The sequence below is a fragment of the Bos grunniens genome, chromosome 23 (genome assembly GCF_055505025.1).
Source record: "Bos grunniens cultivar Pamir isolate PY7600 chromosome 23, Bosgru_T2T1.0, whole genome shotgun sequence".
Classification (NCBI taxonomy): domain Eukaryota; kingdom Metazoa; phylum Chordata; class Mammalia; order Artiodactyla; family Bovidae; genus Bos; species Bos grunniens.
Window position 1 is genome coordinate 10116163 of NC_141187.1, and position 21378 is coordinate 10137540.

General features: G+C 42.4%; 1 protein-coding gene and 1 long non-coding RNA gene across 4 annotated transcripts in view; one reads left to right on the top strand and one right to left on the bottom strand.

Moving 5' to 3' along the window:
* Positions 1-105: 105 nt before the first annotated feature.
* LOC147346626 (uncharacterized) lies at positions 106-12538 on the bottom strand. Its single transcript, XR_015153061.1, has 3 exons — positions 12269-12538; positions 4871-5021; positions 106-351 (listed from the first exon to the last, which is right to left on the bottom strand). It is a non-coding gene; the product is annotated as an uncharacterized LOC147346626 (long non-coding RNA).
* Positions 11512-21378, top strand: part of BLTP3A (bridge-like lipid transfer protein family member 3A) — a 72942-nt gene continuing 63075 nt past the window's right edge. Inside the window, exon 1 of one of the 3 annotated variants that reach the window (XM_086371242.1) lies at positions 11512-11816. In XM_086371242.1, coding sequence (XP_086227368.1) covers positions 11773-11816 — 44 coding nt within the window. In that variant the 5' untranslated portion in view covers positions 11512-11772. The remainder of the gene's footprint in view (positions 11817-21378) is intronic. The other 2 variants (XM_086371243.1, XM_086371244.1) reach the window with 2 other exon arrangements.

The window sequence follows — 21378 nt, forward strand, 5'->3', positions numbered from 1 at the left end:
AATTGAAGACGTTTCTTTCTCTCCTAATTAAAAGCATAAAGGTTAGTCTTTCTGGCCCAGGATCAAATACAGCATCTAGAATAGTTCATCAGACAAGTGCAGGAATAAAATAAACTGTATGTTGTTTATTGTTCTTGCCCTTTAAGGGTCAGGGTGTGTGCTCAGTTATCAGTCATGTCCCACTCTTCGCGACCCCATAGACTGTAACCCACTAGGCTCCTCTGTGCATGGGATTCTCCAGGCAAGAACAGTGGAGTGGGTTGCCATTTCTTCCTCCAGGGGATCCTCCAGACCCAGGGATCGAATCCTTGTCTCCTGCAGATTCTTTACCGCTGATTCACTTGGGAAATCCTTAAGGGTCAGGGTGGTAGATTTCACACTTAAAGAAAAGTTGAACTACACAAGCAACATTAATATACCCTTTGACAGCATCACCCATCACCTTTTGTTAGCTGTTAGCATTTCACCTCATTCACTTTATTATTTGCCCTCTGCTCTCTCTCTCTCTCTTTTATTTGGAACCATTGGAGAGTAAATTGTTTATCTCATGCCCTTTACCATAAATACTTAAGTGTGTATTTCCTAAGAATAAATATATTCTCTTACACACTGTGGTTTTAATTATCGACCTCGATTCAATAATTTAATCTACCAACCATGTTTCATATTTGTCCTTGTATTTTTTTCCCCTTTCCTGTACAGAATCCTTTCTGGAATCATGTACTTTTTTGGGGCCACATCTCTTTAGTCTCCTTTTAATGTAGAACAGTTCCTCAGCCTCTCTTTGTCTTTTATGACCATCTTTTGTTTATCTCACCATCTTTTGTTGAATATTCCTCACGCCTCACTTTGGGTTTGCCTGATGTTTCCTTATGATTGCATTTGGGTACACGTCCTCAGTTGCATCCCTGGGATATCATATCTGTAGGCAGGCACACAGGCATCCCCCCTTGTTGATGATAGTAATTTTGATCACCTAGCAGGTGATTGTCCAGCTTCTCCATACTCGTTCCTTTTGAGTAAGTATCTTTCCCTGGCTGTCAATTAAGAAAAGCCCATAAGATGACTTACATCCTTATCTAATGATGAGACTTTGAAATCAGCACAGAACGCCAAGATCTCAAAGCCCTTTATAAGTACTTAGCTTTCACAGTGACCCTAAGAAACAAGTCTCTTAATCCTGCCCTCCTCCTCTTTGCCTATACATCACATCCACTTTTAGGGGATGGTTGTTGAACGAATATAGAAGTAAAAGGTGGGACAAAGAATTTAAGTCTCAGGCCTCTGCTGGAGAGAGAAGCATGTAAAGAGGTCAAAAAGAAGAAAAACAGTAGAGCCTAGGGTGGCAGTTAGACATTACTGATTGCTCACCCTGGTACCTCCTACTTTCCTTAACAAGAGAACATCGAGTTTTTACCTGGATGCATGGCCATCTGCAATGAGTAGCACATTCCCCATAGCTTGTAACTAGGTGAGGCCATGTGGCAAGAGAGAACGTGCCTTTTTTTCTGTCCTTTTCTGCTGACAGGAATGTGGATATGATGTTTGCTTGAAATGCAGGCAATGTCTTGGACCATGAATTGGCTACTAAAGATGGTATTAGCAAGGTAAAAGGAGCTGCTGCTGCTGCTGCTGCTGCTGCTAGGTCACTTCAGTTGTGTCTGACTCATAGACGGCAGCCCATCAGGCTCCCCCGTCCATGGGATTCTCCAGGCAAGAACACTGGAGTAGGTTGCCATTTCCTTCTCCAATGCATGAAAGTGAAAAGTGAAAGTGAAGTCGCTCAGTTTTGTACGACCTTCAGCGACCCCATGGACTGCAGCCTACCAGGCTCCTCTGTCCATGGGATTTTCCAGGCAAGATTACTGGAGTGGGGTGCCATTGCCTTCTCTGGGTAAAAGGAGCATAGGTCCCTAAATGATTGAAGAGCTGCCATGTTCTGCCTACCTTTGACTTCTTTTATGTCAAAGAGAAGTAAATATTGAAGTCACACATTATCTTGAGTTTTCTGTCACATGCAGCTGAACCTACCTGGCTGATAAAAAGAGACTCTCAGAGGAAAGTAGTATCGATGGGCTTAGGCGACTTCCTAGCAGTCCAGTGGTTAAGACTCTGTGCTTTGAGTACAAGGGGTGCAGGTTTGATCCCTGGTCAGGAAGCTAAGATCCCACACGTCACACTTTGCCGCACAGTCTCCCTCCCCGCCCCCTACAAAAATTGCACTCCTGCTAGAGAAGCCTGCCTAGGGTGTGCCACTCTATTGCTCTGAGTTTGGACACTGTTCTCAGTGGTGGGAACACGATGGTAAAAGAAAGTTCTTCCTCTTTTGGAGCTTATGTTCTAAAGGGGGAGTCAGACAATAAACAAAAATACCAATGTTAGGTGGTATGTGCCATGAAGAAAAAGGGGCGTCGGTAAGGGGCATAGGGAATGGCAGGCAAGGGATAGGTCTGTGGGAAAGACCTTCTACTAACTAGAAGTGGTTAGTAGAAGGCTGTGCAGATGTTTAGGGCACAGGCTTTCCGATAAATACCAAGACCCTGAAGCAGAGTCTGCTTATTCTTTTGGAGGAACAGCAGCAAACAGCTAAAACTGTTGACAGTGATGGACATTGTGGTAATGACTTTACAGGTGTATAGTGAAAGTCACTCAGTCGTGTCCGACTCTTGGTGACCCCATGGACTTCTCCAGTCCAGAATACTGGAGTGGGTAGCCTTTTCCTTCTCCAGGGGATCTTCCCAACCCAGGGATCCAACCCAGGACTCCTGCATTGCAGGTGGATTCTTTACCAGCTGAGTCACAAGGGAAGCCCAATAATGTATTAAGTATGCTATTTATGGCCATTAAATTTTAATAAAGTAGAATTAACCCACTGAAATCATGTTCTAATGTCACAGTAAGTTGGGAATTGCTGAGGCAAGCCACAAATATCAGGAAGCAAACTAAAGACAGGTGGGCATGAAAGAATTCTGATGGTCATAAGGCAACCAAGTATTTTAAGTAAGTCTATGTAGATGCTGACCATAAAAGTTAATATTTGGGAACTCTGGGGTTTTCATGTTGTTTATTAGTCACTAAGTCATGTCTGACTCACGTGAATCCTTGGACTGTAGTCGGAGAGGCTCCTCCGTCCATGGGATTTCCCAGGCAAGCCTACTGGAGTGGGTTGCTATTTCCTTCTCCAGTTACAGGTGTATATGCATGTCAAAACTTTTAAAAATTATATAATTTGAATAATATGTGTTCTATGTCAGTCACACCTCAACTTGTTTTTAAAAGATATAACTACCACAAACTAGAAACTACTCTCAAGAATCTTTATAGACAATAATATCTGCTCTTTGCTATTCAACCCTTTTGTTCTTGAGTTTTCCATAAAACTACTTTTCCTTGTCTGTATAGTGTTATTTTTGGCCACTGTGTATGTCCTTTTTTGTCCCATACAAAGCACACTATGTACAAATGCATGATTTTTTTTTTTTTTTACTGCGCTGCATGGCTTATGAGATCTCAGTTTCCTGAACAAGGAATGAACCCAAGCCACAGCAGTGAAAGAGCTAATCCTACTACTAGACCACCAGGGAACTCGCTAATCATGAATTAATTTTTTAAAAATATTTTAATTTATTTGTTTATTTGGCTGCATGAGGTCTTGGCTGCAGCATGTGGGATCTTTCATGTGGTGCACATACTCAAGCGCACAGGCTTGGTAGTTGTGCTGCACAGGCTCCAGACCACATAGGCTTAGGCATGTGGGATGTTAGTTCCCTGACCAGGGATCGACCCTGTGTTCTTTCCATTGCAAGACAGATTCTTAGCCACTGGACCACCACCAGGGAAGATCCCCAATCATGAATTTAGAGATGTGGCTATCCTGCCAGGCAGGTGAGGAAAGCTACTGTCTCTGAAATACAGTGATTACCTAGGTGGTTTTAAAATGTATGGGTTGTAGAATATGGCTCAGCAATAAAAATGAAGGAACTTTGATAGAACAGTTTGGATGTATCTCAAGGACAGTATGCTGAGTGAAAAAAGCCAGTCTCAAAGGGGCATCTGCTGCATGATTCCATCTGTATAAATAACAAAAATTATTGAAATGAAGAACAAATCGGTAGTTGCAAAGGGTTAGGGACGGTGTTGGGAGTGGAGATGGGGCAGCCGGGAATGACTGTAAAGGGTATCACGAGGGAGAGCTTTGTGGTGAAATAATCCTGTATCTTTATTGTGGTAGTGGTTACACAGGCTGCACATCATGAGTGACAGTTATACACATGCATCCCCAGGATCAGTTTCCTGGGGTTTATATTGAACTGTAGTTGTGTAAGATATAACCATTGTAGGAAAGTGGGTGAAGGGTACATGGGGCTTCTCTGTATTAATGACTTCCTGTAAATCTATAATTATTTCAAAATAAAAAGTTAAAAAAATATATGGACTTCTGCTTCCAGAAATATAGAATAGGTGTATATTTCTCTATTCCCAGTGAGTACAACTAAAACCCTGCACATTATATACATAAAAAGCAAGCATAAGAGGGACTTCCCTGGTGGTCCAGTGGTTAAGAATCTGCCTTCCAATGTAGGGGATGTGGGTTCGATGGCTGTTTAGCAAACTAAAATCCCACATGCTGCAGAACATCTAGCCCACGCACCCTAACTAGTGAGCCGTTGTGCTACAGCTACTCAGCCTGCATACTCTAGAGCCTGTACTCAGAACTGGAGAAGCCCCCACACACCATAGCTAGGAAAAGCCTGTTTGCTGCAGTGAAGAGCCCGTGTGCTACAACAAAGACCCAGTGCAGCCAAAAAATTAAAACAACAACAACAGACAAGCATAGGAAACTCTGAAAGGCGGAGAGAAGAAGGCTGACCTGCTAGGGCATTGTGACCCAAAGAACAACATAATGAGCTCTCCGGATTTTCTGTTTGCCTCAAAGGTGCCAGACTTGGAGCTGAAGAAGTTGGAACCAGGAATCTCCAATGGGCAACAGACAAAAATACACTCCATGAAAAGTCTGCTTCCTGTATCCAAACAAACAGAAAAGAGGTAGCTTAGTAAGTCAGAAAACTTTTAGACAATAACCACTCTATTCCAGCCAAACCCCACAGAAACTCACCCTACCCCAATCCATGCCACAAAGACCAAGTGGGGAGTTAGATTTCCACCCTTGTGAGGTTACAATGAAGTGCCCCAAACCCCTGCCAGGATGGTGAGAAAAGAGCTTGGATTATCATTCCCATCTGGCAGTAACAGGGCATTGCCCCCTCTTGAGATGTCAGAAGACGCTGAGTCAGAACTTTTAAGGACTTTTATCAATGTCCAATGGTGATGAGGCTGTGGGGAGCAATAACAAGGCACTCTGCCACTTCCCAGCTAGAGAAGTATTAGCTGAAGCTTGCTGAAGAGCCAGAACTTTCACATTAGCCCAGCAGTAATGAGGAACTCTTTCCTTGAGTATCCAAGGAGGCTAATTGGGCAACCTGGACTTCTGTTTCTACCTGATAGTAACAAGAAAGTACCTCCCCATTTCTGCATTGCAAGGATAAGTTAGCAGAACAGAGCATTTAAATAAGATCCAGAATCTCGGAACATAATATGAAACTATCCAGATTTCTATCTAAGATCACTCATTGGACCAAGATCAAGGAAGATCTCAAACTACATTTCAAATGCAATTGATACCTGTCAACAGTAAGCTGATAGTGCTCCTGGAGTAATTAGACAAAAGATTTTAGAGCAGGCATCATGAAAAGGCTCTAGTGAGCAAAAAGATATAAAGAACCAAATGGAAATTCTGGAACCGCCAAATAAGTAAAAAAAATTCATGAATAGTCTCAACAAGAAACAGTAATCAGAAATAATCAGAACTTGAAGATAGAACAATAAAAAATACCCAATCTGAACAACAGGAAATAGACTTAAAAAAATGAACTGAATTTTAAGGACCTGTGGGTCCCTGAAAATCTAATATTCATGTTATCAGACTTCCAGGAGGGGAAAAAAGGAGAGAGCCAAAAAAGGTACTGCAACAAATAATGGTTGAAAACTTCCCAAGGGCTTGCAAGAGACATAAACACACATTTTCAAGAAGCTGAATAACAATCAGGATAACTCAAAGAAATCTACATAGTTATGAAAACTGAAAACAAAAAGTTTGAAAACAGCCAGAGAAAATGACACCCTACTTTTGAGGGGAAACAATTTGAAGGACAGCAGATTTATCATCAAAAACCATGGATGCCAGAAGGAAGTGGCAAACAGATTTCAAGTGCTGAAAGAAAAGAATTATCAGTCCAGAATTCTATACCCTGTGAAAATAATGTTTCAGGGGCAAATGGGAAATAAAGATGTTCTCCAGTGAGAGAAAATGAAGAGAATTTGTTGCCAGCAGATATACTGTAAAAGAATGACTAGAAGTTCTCCAAACAGAAAAACAATAAATGAATGAATAAATGAATGAATCTCATCAGGATTGATGAGAATATGGTAAGCAAAAATACAGGTAAGTAAGTACAAGAGATTTTCCTTTTCCTGAATTTTCTAAATTATGTTTGATGGTTGATGCAAAAATCATAATACTGATTAATGCAGCTATAAATGTACATAGAGGAAATATTTAAGACAACTAGATCTCCCAGAGAAAAAAAGAATATAAAAGGTAAGCTTTTTATACTTCACTAGACTGGTAAATGGCAATACCAGTAGATTGTGATAAGGTATGCATAAGTAATATAATAACTAGAGGAACAATTAAAAAACATACAACTAAAATTTATAAAAGCTATATACTCAAAACCACTATAGATGTCTTACTTCAAAACTTACTACAGAACTACACTAATCAAGACACTGTTACTGGCTTAAGATTAGATATATAGATGAATGAAATAGAATTAAGATTTCAAAAATAGATCTATACTTTCATTGGCAACTAATTTTCTTTTATTATTTTACTTCCAGTTTTGTGATATAATTGACATACAGCACTGTGTAAGTTTACAGTATGAAGTATAATGATTTGACTTACATTTTGAAATCATGACCGTAGTAAGTTTAGTGAACATCCATCATCTCATACAGATACAAAATTGAAGAAACAGAAAAAATTTGGGGGGGAATTCCCTGGTTAAAAATCCACCTTCCAATGCAGGGGGCATAGATTCGATCCCTGGTTGGGGAACTAAGATCCCACATGCCGCAGGGCAACTAAGCCTGTGTTCCGCAACTAGAGAAAGCCCGAGCGCTGCAGTGATGACCACCCCAGCCCAAAAAAAAAGAAAAAAAATTTTTTCTTGTGATGAGAACACAGGATTTACTGTTACCTTTTATATAAAACTTACAGTAATGTTAATGATTTTAATCATATTGTACATTTCACCCCAGTACTTATCTTGTAACTGGAAGTTTGTACCTTTGACTGCCTTCATGCAATTCCCCACACCCTCTCCTCCCTACCTCTGGTAACCACAAATCAGATTTCTTTTTCTTTTAGTTTGTTTTTGAAGTATAACTGACATACAACCGATATTAGTTCCTGGTGCATGGCAGTTTATTTTCACCAAGATAACTCAATGGGGAAAGAATATTCATTTCAATAATGAAATTTATTGAAAAATTTCTTTTCAATAAATGATGCTAAGACAACTAGATGTTCACATGCAAAATAATGCAGTTGGTCCCCATATACAAAAATTATCTTGAAATGGGTCATTTCAAGTAAATGTAAGAGCTAAAACTATACACATTTTATATGAAAACAAACATGTAAATCTTCATGACCTTGGATTATGCAGTGATTTCTTAGATACAACACCAAAAACACAGCAATAAGTGAATAAAAAAGATAAATGATAACCAAAATTAAAAATTTTGTTTCAAAGATTGTAATCAGGAAAATGAAAAGACAGTAGGAAAAAGTTTTGCAAATAATATATCTGATAATGACTTGTAATCTAGAATATAAAAATGATTGCATTTGATAATAAAAAGACAAATAACCCAATTAAAAAATGGACAAGGTATCTGGATAGACATTTCTCGAAAAAGTTACACAAATGACCTGTAAGCACATAAGAAGATGCTCAATCATTAGCCATCAAGAAAATATACACAAATTCTTAAGCAAATAAACACAGATTCTTAAGCAAATATTAGCAAAGAGAGTGCAGCAATATATAAAAGTACTTATACACCATGTCCAAATGAAGTTTACTCTAGGGATGCAGGCTGGTTCAGTATTTGAAAAATCAGTCAGGGTAACGCATCATGTTAACAGCCTAAAAAAAAAAAAATCACATAGCATTTAAGCAGAAAAAGCCTTTGAAAAAAGCATTTATTCTTGGTAAAGACTCTCAGTAAAAATAGAAATAGAGGAGAACTTCATTAAATTGGGAAGAGCACCTACAAAAAATCTACAGTTAATATTATACTTACTGGTAAAAGACTTAATCAGAGAAGGTGATGGCATCCCACTCCAGTACTCTTGCCTGGCAAATCCCATGGACGGAGGAGCCTGGTAGGCTGCAGTCCATGGGGTCGTGAAGAGTCAGACACGACTGAGCGACTTCCCTTTCAGTTTTCACTTTCATGCATTGGAGAAGGAAATGGCAACCCACTCCAGTGTTCTTGCCTGGAGAATCCCAGGGACGGGGGAGCCTGGTGGGCTGCCATCCATGGGGTCACACAGAGTGGGACACGACTGATGTGACTTAGTCACTTAGCCAAAAGACTTAATGAATGCTTTAGGAACAAAGAAAGGATGCTTGCCCTCACCAGTCTTATTAAACAAAGTGCCAGGATTGGTAGCCCACACTATAAGGCAAGAAAAGGAAATAAAAGGCATTCATATCAGGAAGAAATGTTTTGTTCATTGAACATATCAATGTCAACATCATGGTTGTGATATGGTACTAAAGTTTTACAAGATGTTGCCACTGGGGCAAGGAACAAGAAGACTGGTTCAAAATTGGGAAAGAAGTACGTCAAGGCTGTATGCTGTCACCCTGCTTATTTAACTTATATGCAGAGTACACCATGAGAAATGCTGGGCTGGATGAAGCACAAGCTGGAATCAAGATTGCCAGGAGAAATATCAATAACCTCAGATAAGCAGATGACACCACCCTTATGGCAGAAAGTGAAGAACTAAAGAGCCTCTTGATGAAGTTAAAAGAGAGTGAAAAGCTGGTTTAAAACTCAGCAGTGAAAAAACTAAGATCATGGTATCCAGTCCCATCACTTCATGGCAAATAGACAGGGAAATAATGGAAACAGTGGCAGACTTTATTTGCTTGGGCTCCAAAATCACTGTAGATGGTGACTGCAGCCATGAAATTAAAAGACACTTGCTCCTTGGAAGGGAAGCTATGACCAAACTATACAGAGTATTAAAAAGCAGAGACATTACTTTGCCAGCAAAGGTCCATCTAGTCAAAGCTATGGTTTTTCCAGTAGTCATGTATGGTTATGAGAGTTGGAGCATAAAGAAGGCTGAGCACGGAAGAACTGATGCTTTTGAACTGTGGTGTTGGAGAAGACTCTTGAGAGTCCCATGGACTGGAAGGAGATCAAACCAGTCAATCCTAAAGGAGATCAGTCCTGAATATTCATTGGAAGGACTGATGCTGAAGCTCCAGTGATTTGGCCACCTGATGCAAAGAGCTGACTCATTGGAAAAGACCCTGATGTTGGGAAAGATTGAAGGCAAGGGGACAAGAGAGGATGAGCTGGTTGGATGGCATCACTGACTCGATGGACATGAATTTTAGCAAGCTCCAGAAGATGGTGAAGGACAAGGAAGCCTGGAGTGCTGCAGTGTATGGGGTTGCAAAGAGTGGGACACGGCTGAGCGACTGAACAACAACAAAAAGCCATTGGGGGGAACTGTGAAATGTATACAGGGATCGCTATAATTTCTTACAACTGAATGTTAATCTACAATAATCTTGAAAGGATTAACCTTAAAGAAAAAATATGAATTGGCCCCAAATCTCTTTTGCCTTTATATGCTTTGCATTCTTAGCATTGCAGGGAAAGTGTGCTATTGGTGAGAGTAGGAATGCTTCTGTTCCATGTGTTTCTTTTAGAGCATAAGTTTTTGCTTTCAGTGAAAAAATAACTCATTCATCAGGCATGGTGAATCATCCAGCAAGGATGATGAGTCTTTGACCTTGAGGAGAGTTTTATTTTATATCGCTGATGTCAGATATCCAGTCAGCTGCTAGATTCTCTAGGAAAAGGAACATGAAATGCAAAAAATGACCCAGAGGCCCCTGCATCTGACAGCCAAATTAGAAGGAGGGATTATGATCAATATCCCTGGCAAGAAATCTCTTCTGTGGGATCTATTGGTCCCTAGGATGTATTCTGGTGAGAGGAGGGCAGATGGAGAAATTATAGATTATGCAGTTCTGATGGAAAGAAATGCATAGTAGAGAACCCAGTGGCGGGGGCGGTGGGGGGGAGCTTCTGGGAAATATGAATTTACTATGACTAAGAGGCATAGGAATCCATTTGTCTATATTAAAACCCTAACATTTATATGTTTCACCATATACTCAGACTATCTCTGGAATCAGGTAACAGTTGTTAGGGGAAGAGAATTGAATGGCTGAGGAACAAGGGAGGAGACATCTTGACTTTTGCTATGTTCATCTACTGTGTGTCTACAAGAACGAATAAACTTAACTGGTGGCCAGATTTCCTATAAGCCTGTCTCGGAGAGTAGTTTGTTCAGAGTTTTGCTTGAAGGTGTGAGTCCTGAAGACTGCCACCTTCTCACCTTTGCCAGAATCTAGGTGTATGGGTGGACTAGGGTGGAGGTGGCACTGGACTGAGAACACTTGGGCTCCAGCCTCTTGTCTCTCACTAGGTAGCTGTGACCTTAAATAAGCTCTTTCAGCTATTTCCCTGGGCTTCAGTTTCCTTCTTTGTAAAAAAGGCGACCTCTGAAGTCCTTGGTCATTTAAAGTTACCGCCTCCTTTTCTGCTGCCCCCAGCATTTGGGAATGGGGGCCTCTGCAGTGCACCTCGTACGGGCTGAGTCAACATTTATCCGCTGGTTAACTGGATGGAGGCTAAGAGGGGCACAAAGACGATGACGAGGTGTCCCCCTGTCACTCTTCACAAAGCAGCAGAGTGTCGTGGTACTATGGGCCTGCGAGGTCCTTGAACCTACTCTTCACTCCCCGGCTCGATTCCTGGAGTACAGTTAGCTGGTGCTCAACTAATGAGTGAATGTGTGAGCGAAATGAATGAGAGAGGTGGACCGCGAAATGTGCAATTATCTAGTGAGTTCCTGCAAAAAAAAAAAAAAATTAGAGAACGCCGCCTTTCCCCGATTCTTCAAGGCGACAGCCGAGGTGTGAAACTCCGGCAGCTGACAGGCGAAGGCTTTCAGATCTCGCTTGGCTGAGAGGCGGCAGGCGGGGCTTAGCGAGAGAGCGAGCCTGGAGCCCGCCCGCCCCGCCTCCCGCCGCGCGCGCCCCCGCAGCCGCGCGCGTCCCTCCTCCCGCCGCGCGCGCCCCCGCCGCCGAGCGCACCCCGGACCGCGGCGGAGCCGGGCTGGCGGCGCGCGATCTCCGCCTCGCCGCGCGGGTGGGTGGGATCGCGGCGGAGCTCCGGGTGCCGGGGCAGGGGCTGGAGAGCGCCATGGCGGCGGCAGCGGCGGCATCCGGTCCCCGCGCCGCGGCGAGGTGAGGGGTCGCGCGTCTCCCTCGCCGCTGAGGAGGCCACAGCCGCCCGCCCACCTTCCGCGCGGGCCGCGGCTCCGGCATGGCCGGGCTCATTAAGAAGCAGATCCTGAAGCACCTGTCCCGGTGAGAGCGCCAGCGCCGGCCCCGGCCGTCCCGGGCCCGTCCTCGTCCCCTTCGACCCTCCTCCCTAAAAGCCGTATTCCGGGCCGGCCTCCCTCTCTTCAGCCCCGGGGCCGGGACTCGGCGGCGATCCCCGCCTCAGCTCGAGCCGGACAGCCCGCTCCGGGGGCCGCGACCGTTGTCACCGCGCTGCTCTGCCCTGGCCCTGGGCCCTGGGGGCCCGGCGCCCCTGCCCCGGCGCGGGTGCCCAGGCCCTCCCGACCGCAAGGATCTCCTGAGCGGCCGCGCGCACCTCAGTTCCCACACCGCCGGGCAGGTCACCCCGCTCCCCCTTGCATGGCCCCCGCCCCGGGCCCTCTGCCCGGCCCCCGGTGGCCCCCGTGGTTCCCACTCTTTCCTTCTCCGCGCTGCTGCCCCTCCCTCGGGGCCGTCTGCCCGCCTTTTTACCCGCCTACCTGCCCGCTCCTCGGTCTTCGTCTTCCTCCTTCTGCTCCGGACTAGATCCCTCAACCTGGGCCACTCACTTAAAAATGACCCCGTTCCCCAGTCCTTCAAAACCCATCCCCCGCTCAGATTCCCACCCGCGATACTGATTTTTCTCCCTCCCAGAAGCTCCCAGCTCCTTGTCTTCGTCGTCAGGCTGACCCTGTTGCATCACTCGAAAAAGATCTAATCCTTGCACCCAGGCCTTTGCTCGAGTCTCCTTTTCCCCTCTCGGGGCTTCTCTTCTCATTTAACACAGACTAAATGGAGAAAGGGCGTGAGAGTTGGGCATAAAGTTTCAACAGCCTTCTCTTTAAGATATGGAGGATATTTGGACAGCTTGTGAAAAGAACTAACGACTCCCACTTCTGCTTTGCAACCATCAAAGCAATGTTATGTCCAAGTCATTTGGACCCGAGCTGGGTGGCACGCAAAACTGTTCGCTTGTAATTGGGTGACTGCTGACCCCTGAGTTAGGATTGCAGCTTGTCAGAACTGGTATCCAGAAAAATCAGAAGCTGACCTTTCACTTCGTTTTCACTCCTTATTCTGGGCAGGGCTTAGCGATACCTTTAGACAGCCGTTGTCTCTCACGTGGAGCGTGATCCAGTCCTTGGCTCCACAGTGGTCAGTGGTTTTGAGGAGGAGGGAGCAGGGGGAGGAGCCAGTCTCCACGGACCCCAGGCCTTGCTCTCCTTTCTTTTCTGGTCTTCTCATTGCCTTGGTGAGTGCTGTGTGAGACACTGTCGCTGGCACTGCATCCTCTCTTCTGGCAGACACTTTGGCCAATTTACTGTTATTTTGATTTTAGACTTTAATTAGTAATTAGATTCAGATTCATCTCTTGGCTAATCACCACACCATGTTTTAAAGTAAAAGCGGATTAGAGGCTGGAGTTGGAAAGTGCCTTTGGATCCTCTCCTTGGGTTAATTCCCTACTATATTCTTTCTCAGGTGACATTCATTTAGGTGTGCCATGAATTTGCTTGCTCTGTGTAAAGACATGTGTATGACTAATGATTGTGAATGAGGCGGAAAATTTAACTGAAGGGAAACCATTAATTTGAATGAACACAGAAACAGACAATTTTTGGGTTTAGAGATGATCTTACCTAACATAGCATTGTGTTTAAGAGGTCAGGGTGATTTTGGTTTACTTTCTTTAACTATAAAATGAGGATAATAGTAGTATCTAACTCAAAGGGCTGTTGTGAGGATTACATGAGTTAATACACAAGGGCTTAGTGCAGTGCCTAGTGCATAGTAAGTGTTCAATAAAGCATGCGATGTGGTTATTTGGGAGGCCACAACTTGTGTGATGGTTTGATATAAGCCATAGACTTTTCCAGAAAAATCCACATGTGCAAACAGATAATTTTTTATGTAAGTTCCCATGGTGGGGAAGGTTAAGAATCGCTTAAACACATGCCTTAACCTCTTAAGGCATCTTGAACGAATGCCCTGAATAACCCCTGACTAGTTCAGCCTCTCATTTTATGACGGAGGAAGCTAAAGCCTAGACGGATAAGTGACTTGCTTAAGTTACAGTGGAAGGTACAGTAGAGAAATAGAGGGAGTTCCCTGGCGATCCAGTGGTTAGGACTCTGCTTTCACTGCCAAGGGCGTGGGTTCAACCCCCAGTCAGGGAATTAGGACCCTGCAAGCCCCATGGAGTGGCCCAAAAATGGGTAGAGAAATAGAACCTGGCTTCCTAATTCTGGTACAGTTCTGGTACAATTCTGCTTCCTGATTCTGGTACACTTCTGCTGTAATGTGATACACTCATATTCTGTGCTGTCTCTAAGAAGATAGAATTTTTAAAGAAAAATTTTAATAGTATATGCTGACATATTCAGTGACTCCTTAGTGAACAAAGTTCTCTTTTAGATGAAGTAGGAATAGGTGTTAGACGTTGGTAGAAGTTTCTTGTTTCCTCAGGGTTGTGTGGTTGACTGAGGAGTAGGGTGGAAGGTTATTCAGGGCTGCCTTTTTTGCTAGCATGTAGGTCTGACTTGGGGAAAGGTCAAACTCCTGAGGCCTTCCTGTTGATTTAACTTGGAAAAGCTTCCTTAATCACATGTGATATTTGTGTCTCTGTATGGTCTCTACTACACATCCAGAGGCTGGCATGCTTGGAGGGGAACTATAATTTCTGTGGCTTGCCAAACTTGATGAGGAAAGAGCGGAGAGTTGGGATACTGGGGTACTAAATTAAATAAATATTTGCAGGTGTTTAACAATTACTTGTTGCTGATGCTGACAGTGCTGCTTGACCTGGAGGAGTATCCTGCAGCAGGAAGGATATCCCAGTGACTCCTACATTATGTTTCATTTTGCGCAGGAAGTTTTGCATATTAAAGTGTCTTGTTGGAATGCATCCTACTTATCAGTAGACTATTGGTAAACAAGATTTGAAGGAGATGATTTTCCAGATCCTACTCTAGGCCAGGCACTGAGCTGGGTGCTGGGGATTCAGCAGGGAAGAAGTACAATTCTCTTTTAAGGGCTTTAACCTATGATTTGGATGACCGCTGTATAATACAAATAGCTTTTATGTTCATTGTTTATTTAAATAAACCCAGGAGGAGATTTTTACTTGGAACAAAAACATTAATTTAAAAAATACCCCAAATTGATTTTTCACTGAATTAGATTATTCTTATTTTAGATCCCCTTAGCTAATGACCTTTTGTTGTACAAATAGGAAGAAATATGATGGATTGTAAAGTAAGTGGAAGGACTGTTGGTCATGGAAAGGGAGTTTTCTCTGGGGCCAGACAAGCTTGATTCACCTTTCTTCTCTGTCACTTAATAATACAGGGAAGCGTTTCTGAGCCTTAGTTTTCTTATCTGTAAAAGATGAGAATAAGAGAGAATACTACATGCTTAGCAGAATTTTTTGAGAAATTGGGGATAAAGTATTTATTATAGTACCTGGCATGAAGGTAGAGTTTAATGAAGAGTAGCTGTCATAACATGGCCAGAGAAGTTAGGGACACGTCCATGGTATAGGTGACTGCAACTCACTCAACTGGCTCTTTTAGAAATTCAGCAGAAATCTTAATTATTTACTCTAAATGGCTGCAGGAAATGTGACTCCAAGAGACAGAGACAAGGCTGATAACATGATAGGTAGTTTAAAAAACATAAGCGTTAGGTGAAATCAGAGACTTACTGAGTTCAGAGTCCTTTTGGAGAATAAGAGAACCTGACCGTGAGCTCAGCTTTCTTAGATCCTGATCAGTGCCCCCTCATCCTGGAGAGACCCCATGGCCCGGTGGACTGCTGGAGTTGCCCACTCAGAGGCTGACTGCCTGCCCAGGGTCTATTTAGGTAAAGGTTTGTGTGGGTAGGGCTTGTCTCGGCTTCCAAGTCACACTCCTTTGGATTAGGCCTTACTTATTATCATCTTCATTTCCTGAATAATTATTTTGTACATTTTCTGGTAATAGTGCAATCATATACATCTTTTGTTTTCTTCCTCATCTTGTCTTGCTTTTGAAGAAGCACTTTTATTGACTTAGCAAATATTTAATAGTAATAGCCAGTTGTAAGAATAAGCACTTTATATGTCTTATGATGATTTAATCCTCAGCCTAACCTTGTGAAGGAAACATTAGGCCCATTTTATAGATGAAGAAATAAATGAGACACAGAAGTTAAATAACTTGCCCTATATCAGTAAGTCGTGAGACTGAGATCCTAACACAGTCACTGCCATTCCAGAGCCAGGCTCCTTCATCTCTCTGCTGCTCTAATGCATCTCATCTACTAAGTATTTCAGATTGAACAACCAGCACCATGTGAAGGAGAATATTAACCAGCACCGGGGAGCTCCCTGAGTGTCCCCCATCATTGCCTCTACCAAGGGCTAGCCACTGTCCTGACTTCTAACAGCAAAGATTAGTTTTCTCTTTATTTGTACTTTATATCAATGGAATCACAGAATGTATACTTTCATGACTGGCTTCTTTAGCTCAACATTGTTTATGTGAGGTTAATCTCTGTTGTATCAATTTGTAGATTTTCTGTTTTCATTGCTATTATTCTATTCTATTGATATACTTAAATTTATTTGTACATTTTTCTGTTGATGGACATTTGTGTAGTTTCTCAGTTCAGAGCTGCGCTGAGTAGTGCTATTAGGAAGAGTCTGGTACATATCCTTTGGTGAATAAGTGTGTCTGTTGTGGATATACCTAAGAGTGGAATTTCTGGGTGACGGGATATGTGTATGTTAAATTTTAATAGATATTGCTAAACAGTTTTCCTAACTGGGTGTAGCAGTTTGCATTTCCCCTGAAAGTTTATAAGAATTCTGGTTGTTTTCCATCCATGCTAACACTTGGTATTTTTCATCTTTTTCATTTTAGCCATTCTGGTGGGTATATTTTGAAATATTTTTACTTCATCTGTGATAAACCAGATGGCCCCTTTATTTTTGCCTTTGTTTAATTTTCAAATTCTGATTTGTTTGTGGATTTTAGTCACAAGCAAATGTCAGAACCTTGGAAACATAAGAAATTTTTGAAGAAATGTTCCAATTGGGCAGGTTCAGTGGAAATAATTAGGGTAATGTGTAACCATTAACCCATAACATTTCTTACTTGGAATGGATGTGATGCTTTGTTCCCTGTCAGAGTAATAGTCATTTACCTTAAGAGAAAGGAGGGATTGTTCTTTAGGTGTTTGAGTTTTTGTTAAATATTTGGCGTTCAGACTACCCCGGATATTAAATAATTTCTTTCTGTTTTATAAGTTTAGTACCCTTTTGGCATGGCTTTTGTTTTTTTAAAGATGTGCCACATGGCTTGTGGGATCTCGGGTCCCTGACCAGCTGTTAAACTCAGGCCCCAGCAGTGAAAGCCCTGGCATAGATTTTTATCTTTACTAAAGAAACTAAAAGTAAATAAATTAATAAAATTTTTTTAAAAAGAAACTAAAAGTAAATTAAAAAAAAAAAAAAAAGAACCAAGGGTGATTCTCTTTTACCCTAAAGTGGTTGTCTTGTGTCTTAAAAAAAAGCAGCGTTTATAAGCAATACAAATTTCAAAGCACTGTGGTCATATGTATCTGACATAAAAAGCTTAAGGTATGGTTCACAAATAATGAAATCAGCTGCTTTGAAAAGCTGACTGAGCAGCATGTTATTGTAGTAGAAAGAACCAGGACTTAACTCTAAAAGGTGGCTGTGCATTCTGACTCTGCTACTTGTAAGCTGGTGTTCAGCAAGTCTTTTAGTTTCTTGAAGCTTCGGTTTCCTTATCTGTTAAATAGGGGATAGTAATCCACACTTGTCTTGAGGATTAGAAATCATGTATAAAAGTGCCTGGTACTGAAAAAGTATTCAGTGAACAGTGACGATTACTACTTATTAAAGTTGTTCGAGAGAGATCATCCAAATGAATAATTCTTTTGACATGTAAGAATGATGTTTCTTAACATTTTAATGCAGAGAAGTAGAGATGAATGCTCTGTATCATTGCTTAAGGAGAGAAGAAAACTAGGGCTGGTCCTGTTTGACTTTTTTCTCGCCGAGGCATGCTGCAAGGTAAACTTGGGCCTCAGAATAGGTGAAGTACCTGATATGTATTGACTGGGTTGGATCCTTAGAGGGTTTACTTATCTGGAGTTTAAGAATATAGCACAATTATATACTTTATTTTCAGAGTGAAAAAAAAACAGAGGCCATTTAGTTTTCTGCACCTAATATAAAACCTGGTTGGAAAATAATCTGTAAGTATGACATGAATCACTGGGGGGGAAAAAACAGCTTAATTCTCTATGATTATTTGGGTGTGACATTCATGTGGCAGGGCTTATGACCGTTGACTGCTTTGAAAACCAGAGGGTCTGAGGATGTTTTGAGTGTGTGAAGTGGGTGCAGGAGAAGGTATGTGGAGTGAGAACACATGGTTGTAACTCAGGGAACCTCAGACTGGGGCAGGGTGAGGGTAGGGGAGCAGGAGACAAGGGAATCCGATTCACCCAGTATCACTAAGGGACCTTCATCTTTGTGTGATGAAGAAAGTGCTACTGGTGCTGATTATGGATGCTAAGGAACATTTCCCGATATGTATAAGCAGTGGAATCAACCAATCAGTATCTATAGTAAAGGGAAAAACTAAAGTGCAAAAATAATACACGTTAGCAGTCTAGGTAAAGGATAGGTAGTTTGTACCTTCTTGCCACAAAATAAAGACTAGATGTATCATAAATGATGTGTTGGATTGATGTTGTTTTATTTGCCAACAGCATTGATCATTTTACATGGATACTGAGTCTTTTTAGTGCCTTGGAGATATATAGCTTAGATGTCAACCCATCATTTAAAGAATGAGAACTTTGATGGTGAGAGGTCAGTGTATTTAAGTCTCTGACTTATGGAAGTGTTATATTCTCAAAATTGATTTCTAAGTTTGAAATTTGGAGTTTGTGGTTCAGTAGTAGAAATAGTGTTAGAACTGTTGAATAGGTTCTTATCCCACAAAAGCCACAGTATGTTAATTGTATATAATATAAGCTCACTAGATGGAGATCTGGGTCTTGGTTGGTTGGCAACCACGTGAAGCGGGAGGAGAGAAGAAGGAGAAGAAAAAGTTTGGATTAAGATCTTTTAGATCATTGAGATCATTGTTTCTCAGCAAGGCCTAAGGCCATTTTTTCCAGTTCTGATTGAGGGATATGACCAGCATTCAATGAGTGGGCTGGAGATGCTGATGTCATGCAGTATGTGGAATCATTTCACACAAAGAAGGATTATCCTTTGTCTTTTTATTTATTTACTCGATCTCAGTTCCCTGACCAGGGATTGAACCCCGGCCACAGCAATGAAAGCCCAGAATTCTAACCACTAGGCCACCAGGGCACTCCTTGTCTTTTGTCCTTTTTGGCTTCTGAATGTTTGGTAGATGCTTACAGAGGTGAATTGCTTGTTTAGATTATATGAGCCTACTTACACGTAAACACAAAGTACTGCATAATTTTTTTTTTTTGGCTGCTCCATGCAGTTTGTGGGAACTTAGTTCCTCCATCATCAAAAGTCAAATCCATGATCTCTGCAGTGGAAGGAAGCATGGAGTCCTGACCTAACCAGTGGAAGGAAGGGACCACCAGGGAATTCCCTGCACAGCTTTAAACTACAGTGAGTTCCAGGACTGCAACTACGCTTGGGAAAGATTGTTTTGAACATTATTTTAGAGAAGGTTGTCACTCTTGGCAAGACCGCTCGTAGAGTTGAGTCTATCAGGGCTGAGAACCACCAACTTAGGCCAAAATCTGAAACAGCCGGTTTGCTCTTGACCCACCCTCTCTTCTCTCCTTTATGTCTCTTTCCACCTCCTGAGGCCCCTCTGTCATGCACCCATTGCCCCGATTCTTCCCTCAGGCCTCTGCTGCCTCACCCTGCTACCCCCAGGCCTGTATTCTCAGCTCCCCTTACTCTCCCACCAAAATTCCCTGTTCTTTAGGGTATATGATTTCAGCTAAGTCAGGGGGAGGAATAGAGAACATATTTGGGAGCAGGAATGCTATTCTAGCTAGCTCAGCGCCAATTCACGGTACGTCCTGCAGGGTCAGCTCCCCTAAGCCACTCTTTCTTTCATAGCTCCTCAGTCCGCAGACACTCCGGAAACTCCAAGTGTGTTTTTTATTTTCTGAAACCGGTTTCTGTTGCCATGGCAGTGAGGATGGGGCAGGGGTCAGGGCAGCGGTTTATGAGTCATTTGAAAGTCAAGATGTTCTAAAATGTGGACATTCCAGCTAGGGATGGCTCAGTTCATTCTAGCTGAACTTCCTCCTGCCATCTGGTGGAGTGCTTTCCCAGGCAGAGCTGAAAATACACGTTTCCCTTTTCCAAGAGAAATCCGATTTTCTTTCTTTCTCTTTCTTTCTTCTCATTCTCTCTCTCTCTTTTTTTTTTGTTTTTTGAAATCTGTTTTTTTTTTTTTCAAACCTGTGTGAAAGAAGGGGCTGCAGTGTTCAGGAGCTCATTTCATTTGAGGAAATGTTTCGACAGAGGTTGATATGACAGGAGAGGCTTGGCAGTGTATTGAAGGATATCCCTTGCTTGCAGGTGGAGCTGGCTGTGGCTCCTAAGTCCTCAGAACCCTCAAGAGAGGTTCCTCTGCCTCTGTGAGGAAGGTTTCTTGCAGGAGAGTTGGCTATTCAGATGCAGGTGGAGCCTCAGCTACTCTCAGATATAGAGCCTGGTCTCCCCTTCCGCTAGCCCCAGACCCTGGGCTGTCTTTGAGGACTCTGATTCTGAAACCATTTATTCATTAATTCTTTCCAGAAGCACTCAGAGACAAATGAGACAAGATTCCTGCTCAGAGTCTTACCTGCCTATAGAAACAAATAGGCCTGTAAACCCTGGGCCCAGTAAAGCCTTCAGAAGTATCCGTGGAGCCAGCAGGGCACAGACAGGGGCAGAAGGGTGATGCCAGGCAGAGGCTGAGAAGCAACAGGTGGTTTTAGGAGACTATATGTCATTCTGCATCGTGCAGTGTGGGTTAAAGGAATACAGCTAGAAGGATATTGGCTAAGTCATAGAGGCCTGAATACTATGCCAAAGCATCTGGACGGGGCTCATCGTCTTCTCTGTTGCCGTTGACCTGGGTTTGAGGGACCTAGAGTTTCTCTTCTCCACACTTCTCTAACTCTTGACTTTGTTTAAAGTCACAGAGATGGTTTAGTGTAGGCAAGACTGCACGTATTTGAGCCAGACTGCTCTGTGACCGTGGACAAATTATTTAACCTTTCCACACTTAGGTTTCCTTATGTATAAATTGGAGACAGTGGCTGTCTTTTATGTCATGAAGTCATTGAGAGAAATTAATTAAAAATGTATAAGATAGTGCTTAGGACAGTGCCTGGAATAGAGTAAGAAATTAAATGTTAGCTATTACTTTAAAAATAATTTTTGTTCTCAGAGAAATATCTTTTTTATTTTCTCATACCATATTTTATTATAACAGCTTTTAGACAGAGCTTTCAGAATATACTTAATCTCTTTCGTTCCCTCTCTCCTTTTAAAAAACCTGGCACTTACTAATTATTGCAGATGGGAAGTGTGTACCTTCTA